This window comes from Hakea prostrata, chromosome 1 (genome assembly GCF_041222555.1).
Source record: "Hakea prostrata isolate BN-2017 chromosome 1, UWA_Hpros_2, whole genome shotgun sequence".
In the NCBI taxonomy this organism is placed as follows: domain Eukaryota; kingdom Viridiplantae; phylum Streptophyta; class Magnoliopsida; order Proteales; family Proteaceae; genus Hakea; species Hakea prostrata.
The window spans coordinates 34462097-34484822 of NC_142600.1; the positions used below are offsets into that span (position 1 = coordinate 34462097).

Here is a 22726-nt window from a genome sequence, read left to right on the forward strand (position 1 = left end):
CTCTCCGATGACCATACCGTATAAGGTTTTAGACCCCATGCATATAGCAAAGATGTTTGCAGAACCGACTTCCTTCCATCCCATAGAGCTGGAGCTTGAAAACCCCCTGTGATTGTCCCTTGCCCATGTCCTTTCCCTTGCTTGAGTGAATGACCTGCTTGAGTTGGTTGCAGCTGGAGAAATTCTTTACTCGGGTAGGCGAGAACCACCTAAACTCACGTGTCTTCTCATTGCACCGGCGTAATGACAACTCCACCAAAAAGGCAACATCGACAGTGAAAGAGAAAAAGAAAGTAAGTTCTTGAAACCTACACTTCGTCTTCACCTGCAAATAGTCAAGACAAAAGCACAAAAGCACAAAGCAACAGAGGAAACAAGAAAAAATGACAGAGACAGTTCGGGAGTTTAGATAAAGGATGGAAAGGGAAGTGAAATAGGTTAGTAAGTGGGAGTTAGATCTGTGGGTACTCAAAGAAACGGTACGAAAATTAATGTTCATTCTTCAAAATTCTTGATCAGGGACAGATGTGATAAATTTTGATAGGTGACCATAAAGGAGGTGGAGATCCGTCACTGTAGCTAAGGTGCAACAAAAATATCGTCCATTGAAACACGTTGACTGCTCAATAACTCACCCTAAACCCCACCCTAGCTATTCCATCTACATGGTGATTTCACACAGACTAGCACCCCTCAGAGGGAGTCTAGCTCAGACGAGAGGAGATCGCAAAGAGGAAGTGGAGGTTCAAGTAGGAGAACGGTGATCTGATGGGTATAAAGGTGGTAGAAACCATGTTTGACTTGTTTTAATCCCTACACTCTTGATTCGAATGCACCGGTAAAAAGAGCTTTTCTAGGTTTAGCTGTAACTCCTACACTCTTGGTTCTAACAAGTTTGAGCTGACTAAATGAGGATCAGAACTCCTTAAAGTAATGATTTAAATTCTTTTAAAGATTGTTATCCAAGAAAAGAGATTTTGAGGTACGTTTTGTAGATCTTGAACTTACTACCTTCATGGCTTCTTTACCTTTAGAGCAAAAAAAAAAAAAAAAAAAATTACAGCTCTGGAGCGAGAGCGTTTCATGGAGGATATATGAGGCTAAATCTATGGTTCAGGTTACAAGGTCTGTCTTGGTTCTTGGACGAAGGCTCCAATCCATGGACATCTATAGTGATAGGTGGACATCAGTTTGAGGATAATCAGCTACAGTTCGATCTCGCCACCTCCAAGCTTGGCCTCTATTAAGGGAAATTCCTAAGGCTCTCTTGTAAGCCAGTAGCACTCTTTCATTGGTTGTATTTGTAATCTCTGATGTCTATAAATAATAAGATATAATCTTTAGATCTATTATTCTAAAAATTCCTTACATGGTATCAATCAATCATGTTCGGTCCATTTGGGGCTTTTTCGTCATTTTGGCTTTCTTTCCCTAAATTCTTTTTAGATTTCTTTTCTTTCTCTGCAAGAGTTTTTTCTTGTTTCTAAAAGAAGGTTTTTTTGACGATTTGCTTGAAGCTTCTTTGCTAATGGCGTCTAATTCTCCTCACACATACGATGTTTCTGTGTCTCAAATATGGTCTTTAGTTTCTTTACCGAACATTCATCACTTCTTACCAATTAAGCTTTCGTCTTCAAATTACATTGTTTGCGATCTTTTTTTCTTCCTCTGCTGCATAACTCTCGGTTGATACGATTGATAGATGGATCCTTTCCACAACCGTCATAATTTTTGGCCAATTCTTCTGTTAATCCTGATTACTTGACTTGGTATCATCAAGATCAGACGTTATTAAGTTGGATTTTATCTTCTCTGACTGAAGATGTTCACTCACAGGTTGTTGGTTTAGTTCTGTTGTTGAGGAGTGGGATTTTCTTGAGACTACTTATGCTTCTCATTCGCAAGCTCAGGTTATGTAGCTTTGTTTGTCTCTACATAATGAAGGATTTGATTCCACGGAGGCCTATCTACTTCATCTCTAGAAGATTAATGGTCAATTGTCTCTTGTTGGTAAGCCTGTATTTGACGACAAAATGGAACCTTTTTACTCTTGGTGGTCTTGGATCCGAATTTTCCTTGTTTGTAACTTCTATCGCTACTAAAGAAACACTTGTTCACATGAGGGATCTCCATAGTTTGTTACTCAGTGAGGAAATTCATTCTTCCTTTGTTCTTCAAGAACTAACAAATGTTATGGTAAATATTGGAATTCAAGATCTTAGTCTTCTACTATTGAGGGAAATTTGATTTCTGCTATTCATACTCGACCTCCTGTTTTTAGTTTTTAGAGGTTCTCACCGTAGTGGTTCTCATTTCCATGGAGGTTCTCGCGGCTATTCTTAGGGACCTAGGGCATATTGTGGTGGTTATGATAGATCTTTTGGTATTGTTTGTCAAATATGTGGTCGTGGAGGTCACTTTGCTCGCAACTGTTATCAACAATTGTGTTCTTCTCCGATGGTTCCTCAGGCAAATCTTGTTCAAGCTCCTATTCTCAACCAATCACTTCTTGGTCTCCAGACAGTGGTGCCACGCATCATATGACTCCAAATTTTGGACTGCTTGAAGGTTCCACACCCTATGATGGTTCTTCTACTGTTCGTATTGGTAATGGAACACTCACTCGGGTCACTCTGTTTTTCCCAGTTCTATTCGTTCCTTTTCTCTTGATAACTTGCTTCATGTTCCTTCTTTGCATTATAATCTCTTGTCAGTTAGACAATTTGTTGAAGATAGTTTTGTTTTCTTTGAATTTCATTATGATCGATTTACATTAAGGATCGATCCTCGGGTAGTATCCTTCATGATGGTGGTCATTACAAGCTGAAAATTCCTCCAGTCACTGCTGCTATTGCTGCTTTTTGTTCGGCCTTTTCTGCTTCTTCGTTTTGGGCATTGCCCCTGACACTGTAATTGCTACTATTCTTCATCAAGCTCAATTATCTGTAATAAGTTCTCAGCACTTTACTTCTAGTCTTTGTCGTTCTTGCCAATTAGGAAAAACCCATCAATTATCTTTTTGCTCTTCTACTTCTTTTACTTCTGCTCACTTGGAACTCATTCATTCCGATTTATGGGGGCCTGCTCCATTGGTGTCTATTACTGATCATCGGTATTATGTACTGTTCATAGATGACTTTACAATATATATTTTGGTATACTACTTGGCTAAAAAACCAGATGTACTGCATGCTTTTCATTTGTTCAAATCTTTAGTTGAAAATCAATTTACTTCAACAATTAAGAATTTTCAATCTGACTAGGATGGTGAACATCGCAGTCTATCATATTTTCTCAGTTCTTGTGGTATTCATCATTGTCTCTCCTGCCCTCATACTTCTGCTCAAAATGGGGTAGCAGAGAGAAAACATAGGCATATTACTGATATAAGACTTAGCTCGTTGGCTCATAGCAACTTGCCTTTTAATTTTTGGCAAATGCATTTATGATTGCTATTCATCTTATTAATCGTTTGCCTGCTCCTGTTTTGCATAATCAATCTCCTTCTAAATATGTTTATGGTACTCTACCCAATTACTCTCAGTTAAGGGCTTTTAGCTGTGTTTGTTATCCCCTTTTGAGACCCTTTAACTCTGAAAATTTTAGTTTTCGCTCTACTAAATATCTTTTTCTTGGGTATAGTCCTAATCATAAAGGTTATCGTTGTTATAATCCTAACACTCAAAAAATTATCCTTTCTCGACATGTCACTTTTGATGAATCTCAACTTCCTAGTTTATCTTCTTTAGTTTCTTCCTTTGTTCCTATTCAACCGTTTGATTTGTGGGCTGCATTTCTTCCTTCCATTCCAACTTTTTCTTCTTTTTCTACTTCTTCTTTTGGTTCCTCTGCACGTTTACATAGAACTGATTCTATTATGTCTCGTGAGCATGCTTCGGTTAGCCCATTACATGATTCTTCTTCAATAGATCCTGAGCCTTTACACATTCGTTTACCTGATATTGAAAATTCTGGGTTAAGTGCTATTACATCAGATATATGTCTTCCTATACATGGGCTTGCTGATGTTCATGGGTCCTACAATCGTCTTGGATTTTCACCCGATTTGAGTCCCAAGGGAATATCCAATGTCTTTGAGCAACATTGTGTTAATGGATCTTTGCAAGTTTCATGTTCTCCAACCATTATGGATACTACTTTTACACCAATGCCTCCTACTACTGATCTAAATCAAAATTTTGTAATGGGCCATGTTTTTTATATGGGTAATAATGGGTCATCTTCCTTGCCGGCTACTGGGCCTCATGAGCCCACTTCAGTTGACCCACCTCTTGTTTGTACACATCATATGATTACGTTCAGCATATGCCTCTTAGCTTGTCTTCGACAAAACATTTGTTATTCATGGCCTTGCTGTCTTCTGTTGATAGTGAACTAGGCCAGTTGTTAATCACAAGCTGTTAAACATGTTGAATGGAGATGTGCGATGGACTTAGAAATTAATGCTCTGCTTGCAATGATACTTAGGTTCTCACCCCTCTACCATAAGGACGTCATCCCATAGGATGTAAGTGGGTATACTGGATTAAAAGACACTCAGATAGTAGTATTGAGCGCTATAAAGATTGGTTGCCAAAGGTTTTTCTAAGAATATGGGATTGATTTTACTTTTGTCCTTAGCTATCACCACTCAATGGCATATTCATCAACTAGATGTCACCAATGCATTTTTGCATGGGACCATTTCTGAGACATTTATATGGCTCAACCATTGGGGTATGTTAATTCTCAGTTTTCGGATTATGTATGCAAACTTCGCAAGTCTTTATACGATCTCAAACAAGAACTACGGGCCTGGTTTCATGCAAGCACTAAACACGTCGAGATCGAATTCTATTTCGTTCGGGACAAAGTTGCTCAAGGGGATCTTCTTGGTTCGGTTCATTTCTACATTAGATCAATTGGCTGATATCCTTACAAAGGCTTACCTGCTCCTCATTGTCATTTCTTGTGTTCCAAACTCAATCTTGTCGATGGAGGCTTGAGTTTGCCCCGAAGGTGTTAAGGGAAATTCCTAAGGCTCTCTTGTAAGCCATGTGGCACTCTTTTATTGGTTGTATTTGTAATCTTTGATGTCTATAAATAATAAAATATAACCTTCACATCTATTATTCTGAAGATTCCTTACAGTTTCAGTAATTCTCTGCTCGGCTATCAAACCACTTGCTCCAACTTCAACTTCACTTCCACTACAAGCTACTAATTTGTTCAACCCAAGTAATAATGTTGTTTACGCTGAGAAAATGGATTAAATATTGTTAGGGTAATCTGGGTATTTCATGTATTTACTTGGTTTGTTATTGAACCAACTAGTTCATGTGTTTGTATAAGGCATATTTGGGCTGGTTTATTTTATTCACGTATGCAAACAGAGTCGAGGGTTTTGATCTGTGATTTGGGGTTTGAGCTTTGGCGATGGTGGTCTGGTTTTTCTCCTCTCTGTTCTTCTCCATTTGAGCTTGTTCTTGGACAATCTCAAGGTGCTGTGACCAGGATGTGTTCAGCCAAGGGAGAAGAGGACTCGATGGGTGATTGGTGATGATCCATGCCTATTCTGAGTTATTTTCTGTTTGTTCTTGGCGTTTCTTCAATTCAGTTCTTTGCTGTGAGGCTACGATGGTGGTGATCTTTTGCAAAGGAGATTGAGGGTTTTTGATCGTCAAGAAGAGAGGAACACTCGACACTGACTTGAGCCAATATTGTTGCATATTCGGTGACTTCTTTACCTTTCCATTTTTCCTTATTTTCTGTAATCTGTTACATATATAGTGAATTGGGTTCAGACTTGAATCCCGGAGATGTAGGCATCTAATGCCAAACTCCGTCATCAAACCTTCTCGTCTTCTTGTCTTCTTCTTCTTGCTTCGGTTTAGGGTAATCTCATGTGATGACCGAATGGCTAGGTCAGGGTTTTAGTTGATTCAATTCACTAAATCATCATATGCAATTAACAATTAGGTAAGCTAATCAAGGGAATCGAAATCTGGTTATATCAAATATTTTATGCATGATTGATTTAAACAAAAATGAATACAGTCGTGATCAGATTTGGCTTTACTTATATATGCATTCAATTTGATATATTGCAATGTGATTGCCAATAAAATTCGGTCATTCAAAAAATATTATCATAGCATTTTCTTATCCTAGATTTAGAATGCGTCCACTATAGACCTGAACTTTATATATTGATTTCGAAGTTTGAATCCCGAAAACAGAATTCTAATAATCATTTAATTTGATAGATCCCCACGGCTTTTGTTTAAGTGGCTTTTGGGGGTGTCAATTTGTAGACCGGACGTTAAGATAGAATCATACTGGACTGTGATAATTCAAATCTACCCAAGCCGAAGCTTAATGGGCAAGTTGCAGGCTAAGGAATCAAAAACCGAACAATTTCGGGCTGGTTCAGACTAACACATTTGTGGCCCTTTAGCCTGAACTGAAACTCGGACCAAACCGTACTAATTTCTGAACTTGCCATAACTCGTCATAAATTTATAAAATAAAGAGATAAACAAGCTTTCATTCCTTTTTTTTTTGATAAACCGCATTTTATTCAACAGCAGAACGGTTACACACGCCCAACTCCTGGGATAACAAATCCAGGAGCCAAGGAGAGCTCACAGGCCAAACACACCTGGAACCAACAGACAGACCACCACGGGCCAAAGCATCAGCAATCAGATTACATGATCGTGAAATCCACGAGAATGAGACACGGAGGGGAGGGCCACACAAAGATATAATCTCATCTACAAGAGGGGACAAAGAGAACGAATCAGCACGCCCCTTCTGTAGAACAAAGATTGCAACCAAGCAATCAGCCTCTAAGAAAAGACGCGTAAAACCAACATGAACAACAAAGAGAAGCCCCTCCCTAAGAGCCATAAGTTCACCTTCAAGAGCTGAGCCCATCACCCAAAGTCAGAAATGGCAAAAAGAATAGAGCCCTTATGATCCCTCCCAATAAAACCATAACCCCCAGCAGATTGTCTCGCACAAAACGCAGCATCAGTGTTGATCTTAATCCAACCACGCGAAGGACAGCACCAGCCGGCATGAAGTGTTCGTCCACATTAACAGGCTAAACTGACCACACTTTCAGAAACTCCAAAGCTGCAGATTGAGCTTGAGAAATAACAGCAGCAGGAGAAGAAGATATACCCAAAAAAATTAGAGCATTTCTCGCATTCCAAATGTACCATATGAGGAAAGAGGCAAAACAGAACGGAACCATCGCAGCCTTCTTATCCCTGCGCTTCAACCGACACCAATCTTCAAGCCAAGTAAGTGCGATATTTTCTGAAGAGGTATCTAAAATCTGTGAGAGTGATGAACCAAACCAAACAGCCTGTGCAAACTGACATTTGAAAAAAATATGATCAGCTGATTCATCTTCAATATCACACCGAGGACACAAAGGCTCCACTGAAACATTTCTTTTAATTAACTCTGAACAAGAAGGAATGCCATTTGCAAATAACCGCCATAAGAAGAATTTGATCTTTGGTAAAGTTTTAGCCTGCCAAATCATCCTCCACATATGTGAAGACATTAACTGATATGGATGCAAAGAAGAAGAGGAAGGAGCTTGATTAAGGCTGAGCTGCTTCTCATTATACAATAGCTGATATATAGTTTTGACTGAAAAAATCCAATTAGCAGCAGGACCCCATACTAAACAGTCATCCCTTTCCACAAACGACGGTCGAATTTTAAGGATTGCAACCACATCACATATATGAAACAGTAACAAGCTTTCATTCCTATGTATGTTGTAGGTTTTATCTACTCAAGCTTGTTATCCATTTTCTATTTGCTAATTTAAAAACTAATTGAAAAAATAAACATGATTAAAAGAAGTGGGTAGCAAACCATGACTGAATTGCCTAGTTCTACCTCTGCAATACATGTGCTCCTTGTGTTTTTAGATGACTATTTGCAATCTAAGGCTGACACTAAGTAGAGACAATCCCTGCACAAGTAACCCAACCTTTAACTTAGTGATATATGCTAGTGCAACTTATATGTAGGACGCACTAGGGTTGTATTACCCACTTTATTAAGACTAATTTTCTCATAAAGAAAAAAAAAGTTTTTGTTTGGACCTTAAGACAAAGAAGTTAGATACTCCTTGCTTCTCTCATGGTACAATCCTCTTCCCGCTGAGCCCCCCCCCCCTCTTTCTCCTCAGTCCACAGAGACAAAATGTAGGATTGATGCCAACAGTTCATCACGGAAGAAAGGACTCAAGAAGACCATTTAATTCGCCGGAAAGGATCAGCTGAAAACCCCTAATTGTTTCTGCTAGACCAACATATTTCCCTGGAGAACCAGTAAAATACTTTGCTACGAAGAAGGGCATATGAATTTTAATTTGAAATAGGCTATAATGGTTTGATAATGGTTGGTAATGGTCTCAAAACCGCCCCAACCGAAAACCAAGCTGTAAACCCAAATCCAAACCATATCAAACTGAAACTGTTATTTTGTAAGTGGTCCATGTTTGGGCTTGGTGTAAATTTCAGGCCAAAAGGTTAACCCAAATCGAAACTGATCGTGTCGCTAACCAATCAAAAATAAAATCCTATACTAATCTAGTAAGCAGAAAGTACGGGGTCGAACTATGGGGAACTGAAAAGCTAAGTCACTAAGATTGAATTCAACAAAACTAAATTAAACTAAATCTACTAATTAATGCAAAAACGTTAACTATGAATATGTGAAGATCTTTGGGATTTCGAATCCCCAATGCTTTTCCCTAACCGATATAACTCTATACTTCAAGGTAAATAGGGATGGTCTTCCTAGATATGTCCTATCTTCGCAACACTATCGTCATTCGCGGAAGTTTGGCACGCTTAGTTCGCTGAGGTATAGAACATCTTTGGCCAAACTCAAACACAATCAACTAGAAAAGATATAACAATCAAATTAATGAAATAAGCATGGTTCATCTACATCCCAAAGAAAAGGAACTAGCTACTCATTATCACAAAGTTCATAAGAAAAATAAAAATGAAACATAAGGAGAGAGAGAGAGAGAGAGAGAGAGATGTGGTCTTTTTCTTCAGCAATGAGAGAGATGAGAGCTGCATTCACCGTCCTCCTCTCTTCTCTATGGCTGGCATATGGATTTTTATTTGCGGCAGCAGGCAACTGCTGCCGCCGACGGCCCTTAATTTGCCGCGTCATCAAAATTAAAATGGACGAATGAGATTAAAACAATTAAAATTTATATGTAAGTTATAGTTTTTTGTTCACACTTTAAGGATTGAATTTTGTTAATTTACATTAGTAAGTCCCTCTTCACCCGATACTAAGGATGTCAAAACCTAACCCGAACCGGCCCGCTATAGCCCGAACCGGCCTGGACCGAAGCTTAATGGTCTGTGTTTGGGCTGAACAACCTCAGCCCGCAATGATTCGGGCTGGGCTGGGCCAGCCCGTGTGTGGCCCGCTAGCTCGAACCATTTGGCCCGAAATAGCCCGAACTCGAACCAACCCGTTAAACCCGTTATAAAGAAATAAAATAAAATAAATTTAAATGTAAAAGACATTAAAAACCTCCAAGTATCAATTGTTTTCCTTAATAGTTTTGCTTTGGAATATGCAAACAACAAGCTTGTCAAAGCTTTTGCCATTTGGAAGATGGGTTTAGAAAATATATAGCAAGTGTATTATCATTTGAAAATCTTTTAATGCTTTATTTTTTTTCCATTTTTACAAGTATCAAGAAGGGGGAGGAAAATAAGCAGAGACAACCCACTAAAATTCATCAAGATGCCAGCTTTCTTTGGTATATTAGTTCTATAAGTTTTATTTCTTTGTAGAAAAAAAGTTTTTGGTTTTGAACACCCAACACAAAAGACTTGAAGATAATTTAATGCTTACATGTGTTCACATACTCTTGATAAATTTCACATATCAACAAGGTATTCAAAACATACCACTAAGAAACCCAAACCCAAACCGTTAGTAAACCGAATTCTAAACCGTTAGCCCAAACCGTTGGTCAGCCCGAACCCAAATCGCACTAGCCCGAAACCGTTATTTCCTTAATGGGCCGTGTTTGGGCTGAGTGTTTTTCAGCCCGAAACCAGCCCAACCCGAACCGTTGACACCCCTACCCGATACCCAAACCCTCTCTCATTTTCTTAGCACCGACGCTCCTATCACGATTCCGAGAAACCAGGGAACATGGGATGGTTTTGGATAAATTTTGGAATCTATGTCAAAGGAACTTGTGAAAAAGATTAGCTATGGAACGAGTTCGATTAACAATAAAAAACATGGAATAGTTTTGGATAAATTTTGGGTTTAGGGATATGAAGTAAAAAGCGGGCAAGAAGGCTTGTGGCACAGGTGGGAAGGGGCTGGGTTCTTGCCATTTAGACCTGGGAAGGTTTGGAGTGTCTTCATGAATCTTGTTAAATCTTCTTTCTTTTTCTGTCTTTCTTCTTTCTTTTGTTTTTCTTTTCTATTCTCTCTCCTTGGTATTTTAGTGCAGATTCAAGAAGGAAATGGAGTTGCAGAATTTCTGCAATCACAAAACAGAGCTGTGATGGGGTTTGGGGGTTTCTAAGCTTTCGTGAGGCTGGGGAAGAGGATCGTAGGTTGGGGGGAAGGGGGATGGGGTTGCAGGGGTTATGGAATCACAGCACGGTTGGGGAAAGGGATTCAAAAGCTGTAAAAGAGAGACTAGGGGTGGGCAAGGGCTGGAATGAGACTTGTCATCGCAGGTTGATTTTCAGAATCTTGGAGAGGGGAATAACTTTATTGGTTACTGCAAGGCTTCCCAGCACTCGAAATACCCCGAAACTCAGAAAAACCAAATGAAGTTCTTGCAAATACAGCTTCAACGGAAATCGACGGCGTGACCTGATTTCTCGGAATCGTGATAACAGTGTCGGTAAGAAGAAAATGAGAGAGAGGGTTTTGATATCGCCTAAACGAGGACTTGCTAATGTGAATTAATAAAATTCAAACCTTAAAGTGTGAAACAAAAAACTATTATTTGTATATAAATTTTCATTATTTAAATCCTAACCGTCCATTTCAATTTTACTGACGTGGCAACATAAGGGCCGTCGGCGGCAGCAGGCAGCAAATAAAAATCCCTTCTCTTTTATGTCTCCCGCATACAATGAATCCCTTCTCTTTTTCCGTCGATTTGACCTTTATTCTTTCGGAATTTGGAAAAACTCAAAACTGGAAAGTTGTAGATATTTTCAATATCGTTCCATAGAATCTTGAATCATCAAAATACAAGCTCATACGAGAGAGATATGCCCAAAATACTGAAGGTAGGTCTGTTTACCCGATTTTCAGATTTATTACCAATTTTGTTCCTTAGACCTCCACCTATTTCCAATTTGGCTAAGATCTCACTTTTCATGATTTTTTAAGCAGCAAGATTGAATGCCATGATTTAAAATCCACCAATATCTAATATATTTGCCAACTTTATTCCATATTATCTCTAATATCCAAAATCTCTTTATTCCTGAAAAATACACAAAAATACTCAATTAGCTCTCTTTAATTAAATAAGTATGGGGAATTAAATCAAATAAATAATGGTACGCATGCTTATCATATACCCCCACACTTGAGTGTTTGCTAGTCCTCGAGCAAAACAAAACAATAAAAGTAATACAGAAAATAAAGAAAGAAAAACCTAACTCACTTTTGTAGGAATCACGGTTGCACTTAGCATGTGCAACAAGCCTTTAAACCCCTAGGTTACCCTAGTGGACGACTTGTGTCTCGTGAGTGTTTGCAGAGAATATACACACAAAATTCATAAGTGTTCTTCTAATTATTCTGGCAATAGTAAGATTAAAAAGACAGATTCCAAGACAAAGACACTTCATTAAAGATTGAAGGGAATATAGGCACCCCCACACTTAAGCTCTTTACACCCTCTCTTGAGTCTAGCTCTAGGCAAACAATTCAATTGAGAAGTTTCCTCTTATCTTCAGTCTACCAGTTCACCCTCAAATAAGACTAAACTAGATACCAAATAATACCAAGAACTCAAGATCTAAGCAATATTGACGTTCTTAGACATTTCACCTTTATAAGCACATTAATTCACTTCTTTCTTTAATGGTCACAGTTCTAATCCGTGCAATGTTTTGCCTCTTAAGCTTTCTAGATGGCCTATGTAACGAGTGTTGGGTCAGCCGCCCTCTAGCCAGATGGCCTTAAGGGACTAGGTGTAGAATACCCCTCGAACTTACTTACTCAAGCCAACTAGGCTACAGGCCAAGACTGGACCAAAGACACCCCAACTGTTTGACGTGAAGCACGATGTTGGTGACACCGAGACTCGGTTACTAAGAAGGAGGTCTAACCTTTAAACTTTAGCAATTTTTTTTTCTTTTTTTTTTCGTTATACTTCAATTTACTTCACATTTAAATAGTCTAAAATCGGTCTCAACTTGTCACCATAAGCACAAGGCAATACAAGATAACTAGATGGTCAAACTTTTTGGACTACCTGGAATTCCTATTTTCCGATTTAACCTCGGTCTCAAAATGTAAAACCCATTACTATTCTCTCAAGAGGGTGTTTATTATACCAGATGGGATTTCTAAAACATTTAAACTCTCATTTTGTATCTAAGCAAGGAATTAAAACATTTATCTTACCAAAGCCAGGAAAAATTGGGCACTTTTTATCTTTGTGACAATGCTCTACCAACTATCAACAAGTCTTACTCGAGTTGACACCCCCCCCCCACGCTTAAATTATGTAATGACCTCAGTGCATGCAAGATATAAAAAAAAATGATAGAAGCAAATAGAGGAAAGAGTGTACCCGATGTTTGAACTCATGATAGAGCACGCAACAGTAAAACCTAACAAACATAGAAAATAAAAGAAAAAGAACAAGAAATAATATCTAAACATATGGGTTGCCTCCCATAAAGTGCTAAGTTTAGAGTCTTCAGCCAGACTCAGTAAGAAGCAGCCAATGGAGGTGGAAGCTCAAATCTAAATGTGAATGGTGATTGCTCCAAAGAAGTGGATGAGTCCAACAATGTGTTGACTTCCTCAATAAAGTAATGTTGTAGGGGATCATCAATAAGCATGTTTGGAATATAATCAACCACTACCTCATCAATAAAGTTAATTGAAAAGCACTCTTCACCCCTATTTGGGCTTAATGATTCATTCTTTCTAGAATTTGGAATTGAGGACTCAAGAGCTTTAGGGAAGGGGGCTTTGGGAGTGTAAGATTTAGGAATAGGACCCTCTACAATCGGAATGTGCAACCCCTTACAAGGAATTTGATGGGGAATACTCACAGGTGGTGTTTCTTTACTAGGTTTGTGTGCATCAGTGCCAATCTCATGGGTCAAATCAATCTCTTCTCGACTCTCAAGATCAATAGGCAATGGCTTAGGAGTAGGCAAAGGTGCATAATATTCCTTTCCACTGCATGTCACAACAGAGATTGCTTGGACTTGTTCTTTCCTAAACCCAATTTGATGATTAGGGTTACCTATTGGTTGACTAGGTAACTGGCCAACCTCCCTCCTACTGATGACATCAACTAGTTGACCAAGTTGGGTTTCCAATTTTGTTAATGGATTGAGAATGAGAATGTCACAATTGAGTGTTTTGCTCTAGTCCACTAAGTGCCTTTAGTACCTTATCCTCAAATGATGAATTATGTGAGGGTTGTGGAGATGATGGTTGCTCATTCCTATAGACATTTTGTTGCATATTAAATGGAGGTGGCCTATAAGGTATTTGATTAGAGGGATTGGGCATTGAGTTTCGCCATGAAAAATTGGGGTGGTTTCGCCATCCTGGGTTGTAGGCATTGGAATATGGATCATTACCCAATTTAGAGACTCCTTGTGCCAAATGTGTATGCTCCTTAACAAACTCAGGGTATTGTGTAGCCAAATAGCAGTCATTGACATGATGGGATATGCTAGAACATAAATCACATGCTTCAATCTGATTAGGTGGAGAGGAACTTGTAGGAAGTGGAGATGGGGTTTGTTGTCCTAATGACAAGAGATGGTCCAATTTCTTTGATAGCAAGTCAACCTTAGTGCTCATCTCAATGGTAGGATTGATCTCATCGAGACCGCTCCTCTTTGGTATCCCAATGGATGGAATCTCAGTCCTAGCTGTTGAAGCATGGTGTTGGGAGTTTTCACTAAGGGTCTCAAAAAGTTCCCATGCCTCATTCTCATTCTTGTACATGAAAGTCTCACCACAAGAAGAATCAACCATTTGCCTATGTCGGTCTCTAAGGCCATCATAAAAGCATTGAACCAATTGCCATTTAGGAATAGCATGGTGGGGGCACTTTCTAGGTAATTATTTTAATCTTTCCCAAGCCTCATGAAATTGTTCTCCTTCTTGTTGGGAGAAACTCGTTATCGCTCTCCTAATGCTACTGGTACGGCCAATGCGGAAGAACCTTTTAAGGAACTCCTGTTGCATTTCTACCCAAGTGGAAATTTTAACATTGTCCAAAAAATGAAGCCAATGCTTAGCTTTATCTTTAAGGGAGAATGGGAAAAGAAGTAACCTTAAAGCATCAACTGAGAGGTTTTGAATTTTAACCGTGGACGACACCTCTAAAAACTCATCTAAGTGCTTATAAGGCTCTTCATTGGCAAGTCCATAAAAATATGGTAGCATTTGAATCACACTAGATTTGATCTCATATTGAGCCGCCTCTATGTCAGGCAACTTAATACAAGAAACCGGAGTATATATCGTAGGAATGAAATGCTCACTCAAGGGCCTCATTGGAGGCTCATAGTTTGCCACGGCTCTTTGCCTTCTAAGGTTGGTCAAAGTCTCTTCTAACTCTAAGTCAAGTGGAGTCAACTCAGGGTTTAGGGACGGAGGACCATGCATACACACAAAAGAAGAAAAAAAGAAGAAGCTAAATAAGAAAAATTCAAAGAAAATAACTATAGCAAAAGGGAGAGTTTAGGACGTAGCTGAAGCGCAATCCACGTGATCTTTCGAACAAAAGTTACACATGTGGGATTTGAGGGATGGAGATTTTTAAAAATTAACCTAAACAACCCAATCTAATGCAAATATTACAATTGAAAAGTCATAAATACAATTATATCTAAGAAAGAAAAGATAACAACCTAAACTAATTATTGAATCGCTACTCTTGCAGTTACCTACAAAACAAAAGAAAAAGAGATTAGTTAAATAAGCAAAGAAAAATTAAAAATTAAAAACACTAAAATTACTCTAAAAATTATGCCTAATTGACAAAAATCATCCTAGCAACCGTGCTTTGGTTCCTCGGCAACGGCGCCAAAATTTGATTGTGTCGCTAACCAATCAAAAATAAAATCCTATACTAATCTAGCAAACAGAAAGTACGGGGTTGAACTATGGGGAACTGAAAAGCTAAGTCACTAAGATTTAATTCAACAAAACTAAATTAAACTAAATCTACTAATTAATGCAAAAACGTTAACTATGAATATGTGAAGATCTTTGGGATTTTGAATCCCCAATGATTTTCCCTAACCGATATAACTCTATACTTCAAGGTAAATTAGGGATGGTCTTCCTAGATATGCCCTATCTTCGCAAGACTATCGTCCTTCGCGGAAACTTGGCATGCTTAGTTCGCTGAGGTATAGAACATCTTTGGCCAAACTCAAACACAATCAACTAGAAGAGATAGAACAATCAAATTAATGAAATAAGCATGGTTCATCTACATCCCAAAGAAAAGGAACTAGCTACTCATTATCACAAAGTTCATAAGAAAAATAAAGATGAAACATAAGGAGAGAGAGAGAGAGATGTGGTCTTCTTCTTCAGCAATGAGAGAGATGAGAGCCGCATTCGCCGTCCTCCTCTCTTCTCTGTGGTTGGCTTCTCTTTTATGTCTCCCGCATACAATGAATCCCCTCTCTTTTCCTGTCGATTTGATCTTTATTCTTTCTGAATTTGGAAAAACTCAAAATTGGAAAGTTGTAGATATTTTCAATATCGTTCCATAACATCTTGAATCATCGAAATCCAAGCTCATACGAGAGAGATATGCCCAAAATACTGAAGGTAGGTCTGTTTACCCGATTTTCAGATTTATTACCAATTTTGTTCTTTAGACCTCCACCTATTTCCAATTTGGCTAAGATCTCACTTTTCATGATTTCTTGAGCAGCAAGATTGAATGCCATGATTTAAAATCCACCAATATCTAATATATTTGCCAACTTTACTCCATATTATCTCTAATATCCAAAATCTTCTTATTCTTGAAAAATACACAAAAATACTCAATTAGCTCTCTTTAATTAAATAAGTATGGGGAATTAAATCAAATAAATAATGGTAAATGCATGCTTATCAGAAACCATCCCAAACTGAACCATTAACACCCCTAAGTGGATTCAATGTGTTTTTAAACCCCCAAAATCAAAGCATTGCTTTTCTTTTCTAGGAGATTTCTCTCTCATCTCATGAGTTATCCCCCAATATTAATGCCACCCCCTATGTTATCCAATTATTTAAGTCAAACTCCAAATTATTAAAACCGTTTTCCTTATTTTTTTAATTTTTATTTATTTATTTTTAGTATTTTCTTTACAACTTAAGTTTAAAAGTATTATCCATGAATCATATCTTCCAACCTTTATAATGATTTATAATTGGGAGAGGAAGAAATCACAGATGGTAGAGGAAGATGAAGAAACAAGCAAGCATATGATTTTCATTTAAGGTTATTCTTGTCTTTTTGAAAATTTTAACTTGCTTATGTCAATTCTTAATTGTGATATCCTAATAACAAAAAGTGTCATTGATATATTTTCACCCTATAAGTATTTAATAGAAGTGGCATTAATTTTGGGGTTTTACTCAAAAAAATGCGAGGTATCAGATTTATATAGACCGAATAACCAAGAGGTGCAGAGTAGCGAGTTTTTTCTTTTGATAGAAAAATAGAGAAATTGCATTAAAATTAAAGTTGATAGCAGTTACAAATAATAGATATTGTGCTATTACAGTTATCCTGTAAGGTGGTTACCATATTGACATACCCCTCAAAAAAGTTTTGGAACACTGGAATGTTGATCCTCGCTACTAGGCAACTCCTTCTTGGCCAGAGAGTATACTAGCTGATTTAGACTTACAGGAAATAAAAGAAAAATTACATGATATAAAATAGTTAGTGAGATGGGTGAAATATCATCTACAATGGCCAGCACGTTGGGCCCATAAGCCACCATTTTCTATTTTTGTGACCCCGGTTGAAATCCTACTCTCTAAAAGTTTTAGGAAACCTTATTACCCTGGCCTTCCGAATAATGGAGGGCCCAGTTCAACAAAACTTTTATATTCTGCTGTTACTTTTTTACTTTTAATTTTCAACTATTTCTTTGGATTCAGGGTTTAGATTTGTTGGAATTTTAATCCCACACCGAATAAAACAATGGCAAAAAGACAATAATCAATTGCACATCTGAGAAGAATGGGTACGACCTTACTTGAATAGGATCTGTTCTATAGGTTCTTACCAAGAAGACAGAAACCTAAGTTTGATGAGGACATAGTCCTGTGATCAGGGCATAAGATAAGTCTTTACCAGACCCATCATAATGTGTTATTGCATAAATATACATTGAAAAGAAATATGAGGATTAGTTTTTCTATGATTAGTACATTTTGAATTTGTGTTGAGTATTGATCTTAACGACCAGTGCTCCATTGCCATTGACTTGACATTATATAATGATAGTTTTGTAACTTTGTTCCCCTAATTCTTTTAGGGGCTTTTTAGTAATTGTCAACGTAAGTTTTAGAGGTAATCTCTTTTTAGAGGCATTCTAGATAAAAGCATTAGGGGACTAGTATCTCATTTAATGTGAACTTTATGACTAATCATTTCTACTTTAGAGATATAAATATCTCAAAGTCACATAGACAAAGGGATCATTTTTTTTTTAAAATCTCAAAATACCAAGTGATGATATACCTGTCTAAATGGGGTAAACACCCTAATTGCTTGTGAGATCCTTGACATCATCCGTAGTTCATATTATGATGATCATCTTCAACTTTTATCATTCACATTATTGTGCGTCACTGGTGCAATATCTTTTCTCTTATTCTATATCAATTTTACAAGATTTGAATATTTTTTCAATAGATATGTTAATTCTAATATCCCTCAAACAACAATTTGTTTCGGGCCTAACTGAGTCCCTAGCAAATGTATGCTGCTTCGCTTGAGATCCTCCATTTTCCCTGTTTCTTTGCACCCATTTGACCCCAAGCTTCTATAAAACTTGGAAGAGAGGTTTTAGATTGTGGAGTAGCAAATCCATTAACACAATTGCAAGTAATATGATGTTTTGAAGAGAACAAAATACTAGTTAGACATGCGAAAAAAAAAGGTCTAGTGAACCTTTGTATATTGTGAAATGGATGCGTTCGTGTTCAAATTCAAAGGGTCCGGTGAATCATGATAGACAATCCATAATGGAGATAAAAATAGTTGGGTGGATAAGAAATTTCTAAGGAAAATTACTTGATTAGATAGTTTTAAGTTTTCATTTACAAAAGTAACAACTCAAAGTTTCCCTTAAGAAAACTTAAAAAAATGGTAAATCCTGAGGTCGAGATTTCGAGCCTCTCTCACCCCTTCACGGATTCACCGGTAAAAACTGAAAACAGCTTTTCAAGGTTGAATTATAACGTTGCACTCTTGAGTCTTGAGCTAGTGAATTGAATTCTTTTAAAACTTATCACCCAAAAGAAAATTCTTACCAGCAATGATAGTTTAACCGCCATTTATAAAACCCAAAAAAGAAAAGAAAAACGAAATTATTCATTAAGTGCACACGTGTTCTTTAGACCAGCAATAGTCAAAGTCAATATTGTAATCTCTAGTACAGCTGGAAGGCAGTGAGAAAGAAGAGCATTATAGAAAGAGATGTTACTAGCAACGCAGTGGTTGCCATAGTTGACGTTTGAAGCATCAGCGACTCGCCAGCTATCCTGATGCACAGAATCTGAAAACAACGTCTTCAGAGCCACGAAACTATAAAGGAGGTGTGGAATTTGGATCCTTCAACCACAAAACAACCATGTCTTTCTCTCTTCGATTCCTATTCTTATCTTCTCTTTTGCTCCTGGCTTCCCTGTCCGAAGCAAAACAGAGCTTCCGTCCCAAGGCTCTGGTTCTTCCAGTATACAAAGATGCTTCCACACTTCAATATCTCACCACCATCAAACAGAGGACTCCACTGGTGCCAGTCAATGTGGTTCTTGATTTGGGAGGTCAGTCTCTCTGGATTGATTGCTACAAAGACTACATCTCATCCTCTTACCACCCTGCCCATTGCTACTCCTCCCAGTGCTCCCTCGCTAACTCAACCTCCTGCACAGGATGCTACTCTACTCCTGGACCTGGTTGCTACAACAACACCTGCGACGTCATCGTAGACAATGCGGTCACTCGCACCGCCACCGCCGGAGACCTCGGTGATGATGTGCTATCGGTCCAATCCACCGATGGATCCAACCCTGGTCGACCCGTCACTGTATCTCACTTCCTCTACGTCTGTGCCCCTACCTTCATCTTAAAAGGTCTCGCTAGCGGCGCCAAGGGAATGGCCGGACTGGGTCGCACCCGCATCTCATTGCCCTCTCAATTCTCCGCAGCGTTTAGCTTCCACAAGAAATTCGCAATCTGTCTCTCGACTTCCACTTCCACCTCTAACAAGGCCAAGGGTGCTTTGTTCTTCGGCGACACCGGTCACTACAAATTTCTCCCGGGTTTCGATGTCTCCACCAGTCTTGTCTACACGAAGCTCTTCATCAACCCCGTCAGTGGTGCATCAGCTTACACATCAGGTGATGCTTCGGCGGAATATTTCATTGGAGTCAAGTCCATCAAAGTCGACGACAAAGCAGTGTCGTTGAATACATCTTTGCTGTCCATCAACAGCAGCACCGGCTACGGTGGCACCAAGATCAGTACCGTCAGCCCCTACACGGTAATGGAGACTTCCATATACAAAGCCGTAACCGAAGCATTCATCATGGCGGCAGCGTCCAGGAACATCACCAGGATAGAGGCTGTGTCACCTTTTGGGGTGTGCTTCAGCCTCAAGAACGTCTATGGTACCCGACTAGGAGCTTCGGTGCCGACAATCCAGTTGGTGATGGAGAGCGACAGGGTTTCTTGGAGGATATATGGGGCAAACTCCATGGTTCAGGTGAACGAAGATGTAACCTGTCTTGGGTTCCTGGATGGAGGCTCCAATCCGAGGACATCTATAGTGATAGGTGGACATCAGCTTGAGGATAATCTGCTACAGTTCGATCTTGCCACCTCCAAGCTTGGATTCAGTAATTCTCTACTCAGCTATCAAACCGCTTGTTCCAACTTCAACTTCACTTCCACAGCTTGACCTACTAATTTGTTCAACCCAATAAATAATGTTGTTTACGTTGAGAAAATGGATTACATGTAGCCATGATTGATTTAAACAAAGACGAAATTGATGTATTAAGCTAAGGTTGCCAACTCCACCATTTTGATTTTCCTTGGTTAAAACCAATTCATTTCAAACTTTTCGTGGTTTCTGACCATAGATATTCAATTATTTGTCTTCTAACCATTCATCTCACATTATTTATGCATTCTCTAACTTTCTCTTTCTTCTTTTACACAGAAATTTTTAGATTTTTGGCTGCCCGCATAGGTAGATTGGTTCCCTTTCGAGGTCGTGGGTATGGCTGTGGACAAGGTTAGGCTCACGAACCCATTGACCCAGGTATTTTAGATCTGAGGAGGCCCAAATGCTTTACTTTTCCCGCTTCAAACACTTACTCATAGAGTATGGGCGTCCTATTATCTTTGAAGAGCTCACAGAGTTCAAGATAGCAGAGAGGTTCAAGGCTATTGGATGGGGTAGAATGCTAGCCTTGAACAATACAGCTTATCCCATATTATTTAGGTTATTCTACAGTAACTTGACCTTCTTTGACCAATCCATAGGTGATAATGATATTAGGCTGATCGTCTAGAGTAGGGTGAAGAACACAAAGATCCACTTCTTTACTCGTACTCTGGCACCCATTCTTGGAGTTCCTTATGTCCATACTGAGAGAAGATCGTTTCCACCACGGAGTGAGTCAGGCACTCATTTTCTCGGCTTTATGTGATGACACATGCATAGATGTCACTTCAGTGGTAGAGTTGCTTCCATCAGCCAAGCTCATCTCACGGATCGTTAGAAGAAACCTCGTGCCTAAAACAAGGCACCATACTGAGATTTCATTGATGCAGGGCCCTAGTGACATTTGCCATCTACATAGGGTATCGCATGGATTTGGCATTCATACTTTAGAATGCTATGATTTATAGTGTATCATCCAGGAGGGGCAAACCTGGTTATGGATGTTTATTGACTCAAATCTTCGAGAACTTTAGCATTGCCTTCACTGGAGATGAGGTGATTCCTGTCGAGTTCGAGGCTACTACCGTCACCAACTAGTTGCACAGATGCACCTACTAGGAGGGGCTCATTCACCAAAGATGCTTGAAAGTGCAGAGGAGGAGGCAAGATGCGATGATGCTGAGGAGGAGGAGGGTGCTAATGCCATAGATGAGGATGTGTAGGACCAGGACCAGGGAGAGGTACTGCCACCATCCTAGTTTAAGGGATTTTTATTTGCTGCAGCAGTTGCCTGCTGCCGCCGGCGGTCTTGATTTCGCCACGTCAGCAAAATTTTAATGAATGGTTGAGATTTAAACCATGAGAATTTATGTGTAAATATTAATTTCTTTTTTCACATTTTAAGGAATTAAATTTTATAAATTTACAGATTAAGTCCCTCAATACCCAAACCCTTATTCGTACAGCTACCCATCGGAGAAGAGTAGAACGAACAAGTCTAAAACAAAATCGAATCAGCTTATCAAAGTGAAGGAAATCGAATGGAGAGGGAAGGGACGCCAACGAAAAAAAAGAGAGACAAAAAAAAGGGGAAAGAAGAAGAAAAAAAAAAGGAAAAACAGAAACAAGGCGAAGGAAACCAAAAAAGAAATCCCGATCACACCCCAAACAAAACCAAAAAAAAAAAAAAAAAAAAAAAAAAAAAACCAAGAGGCGACCCAAAGGACAAGCAAAAGCGAGAAGACAAAGAGAGAAGGATAGATTAATAAACCTCATGGTTAAATTAACATCCATTAAAACGAGGGAAATCAAGACCGTAGGCGGCAGCAGTAGTTGCAAATAAAAATCCCTAGTTTAAGGTAGGTGGTCCATCCAGAACCCAGGGTATTCAGGAGGAGACTACCTAGACTTTCCACGAACCAACTTTACCAGGACCAGTTCAAGTAGGGGATGCACTTCTGGGTGAGCTATTGACTTGTGTCGAGCATATAGAGCAGCAATAGACAATGATGAACCAGCAGCAAGGAGGAGTGCACTAATAGCATTTGACAGTTGAGGCATGTACCCACCACCAACACCACAGGACTAGATTCAATTTTTTTTATTTTTTTAAAATTTTCTTTTTTGATTCCCAGCCTAGACAGTTTGACTTTATTACATTTCCAGTTTCTTGATGATTTTGTAAAGCATGAGTTTAGCATGCCTTAACTCATCTATAGAAACTTTTTTATATTAATGAAAATTCCCATTATGCTTATTTCACTTTAAATTATTGC

The 22726-nt window shown here is 38.7% G+C and overlaps 1 protein-coding gene, 1 non-coding gene and 1 pseudogene across 2 annotated transcripts; 2 read left to right on the forward strand and 1 right to left on the reverse strand.

Moving 5' to 3' along the window:
• Positions 1-7108: 7108 nt before the first annotated feature.
• Positions 7109-7579, reverse strand: LOC149028820 (uncharacterized). The gene has a single exon (XM_089163655.1). The coding sequence runs from the start codon at positions 7577-7579 to the stop codon at positions 7109-7111; it is 471 nt and encodes a 156-aa protein (XP_089019781.1).
• A 6762-nt stretch (positions 7580-14341) lies between these two features.
• LOC149028821 (small nucleolar RNA R71) lies at positions 14342-14448 on the forward strand. The gene has a single exon (XR_016171319.1). It is a non-coding gene; the product is annotated as a small nucleolar RNA R71 (small nucleolar RNA).
• Positions 14449-19130: 4682 nt separating this feature from the next.
• LOC149028822 (putative aspartic proteinase GIP2 pseudogene) lies at positions 19131-20573 on the forward strand (annotated as a pseudogene).
• Positions 20574-22726: the final 2153 nt, after the last annotated feature.

Coding starts and splice junctions, on each gene's coding strand:
- LOC149028820 (XM_089163655.1), bottom strand. CDS start 7,579: ATGTCTTCACATATGTGGAGGATGATTTGGCAGGCTAAAACTTTACCA.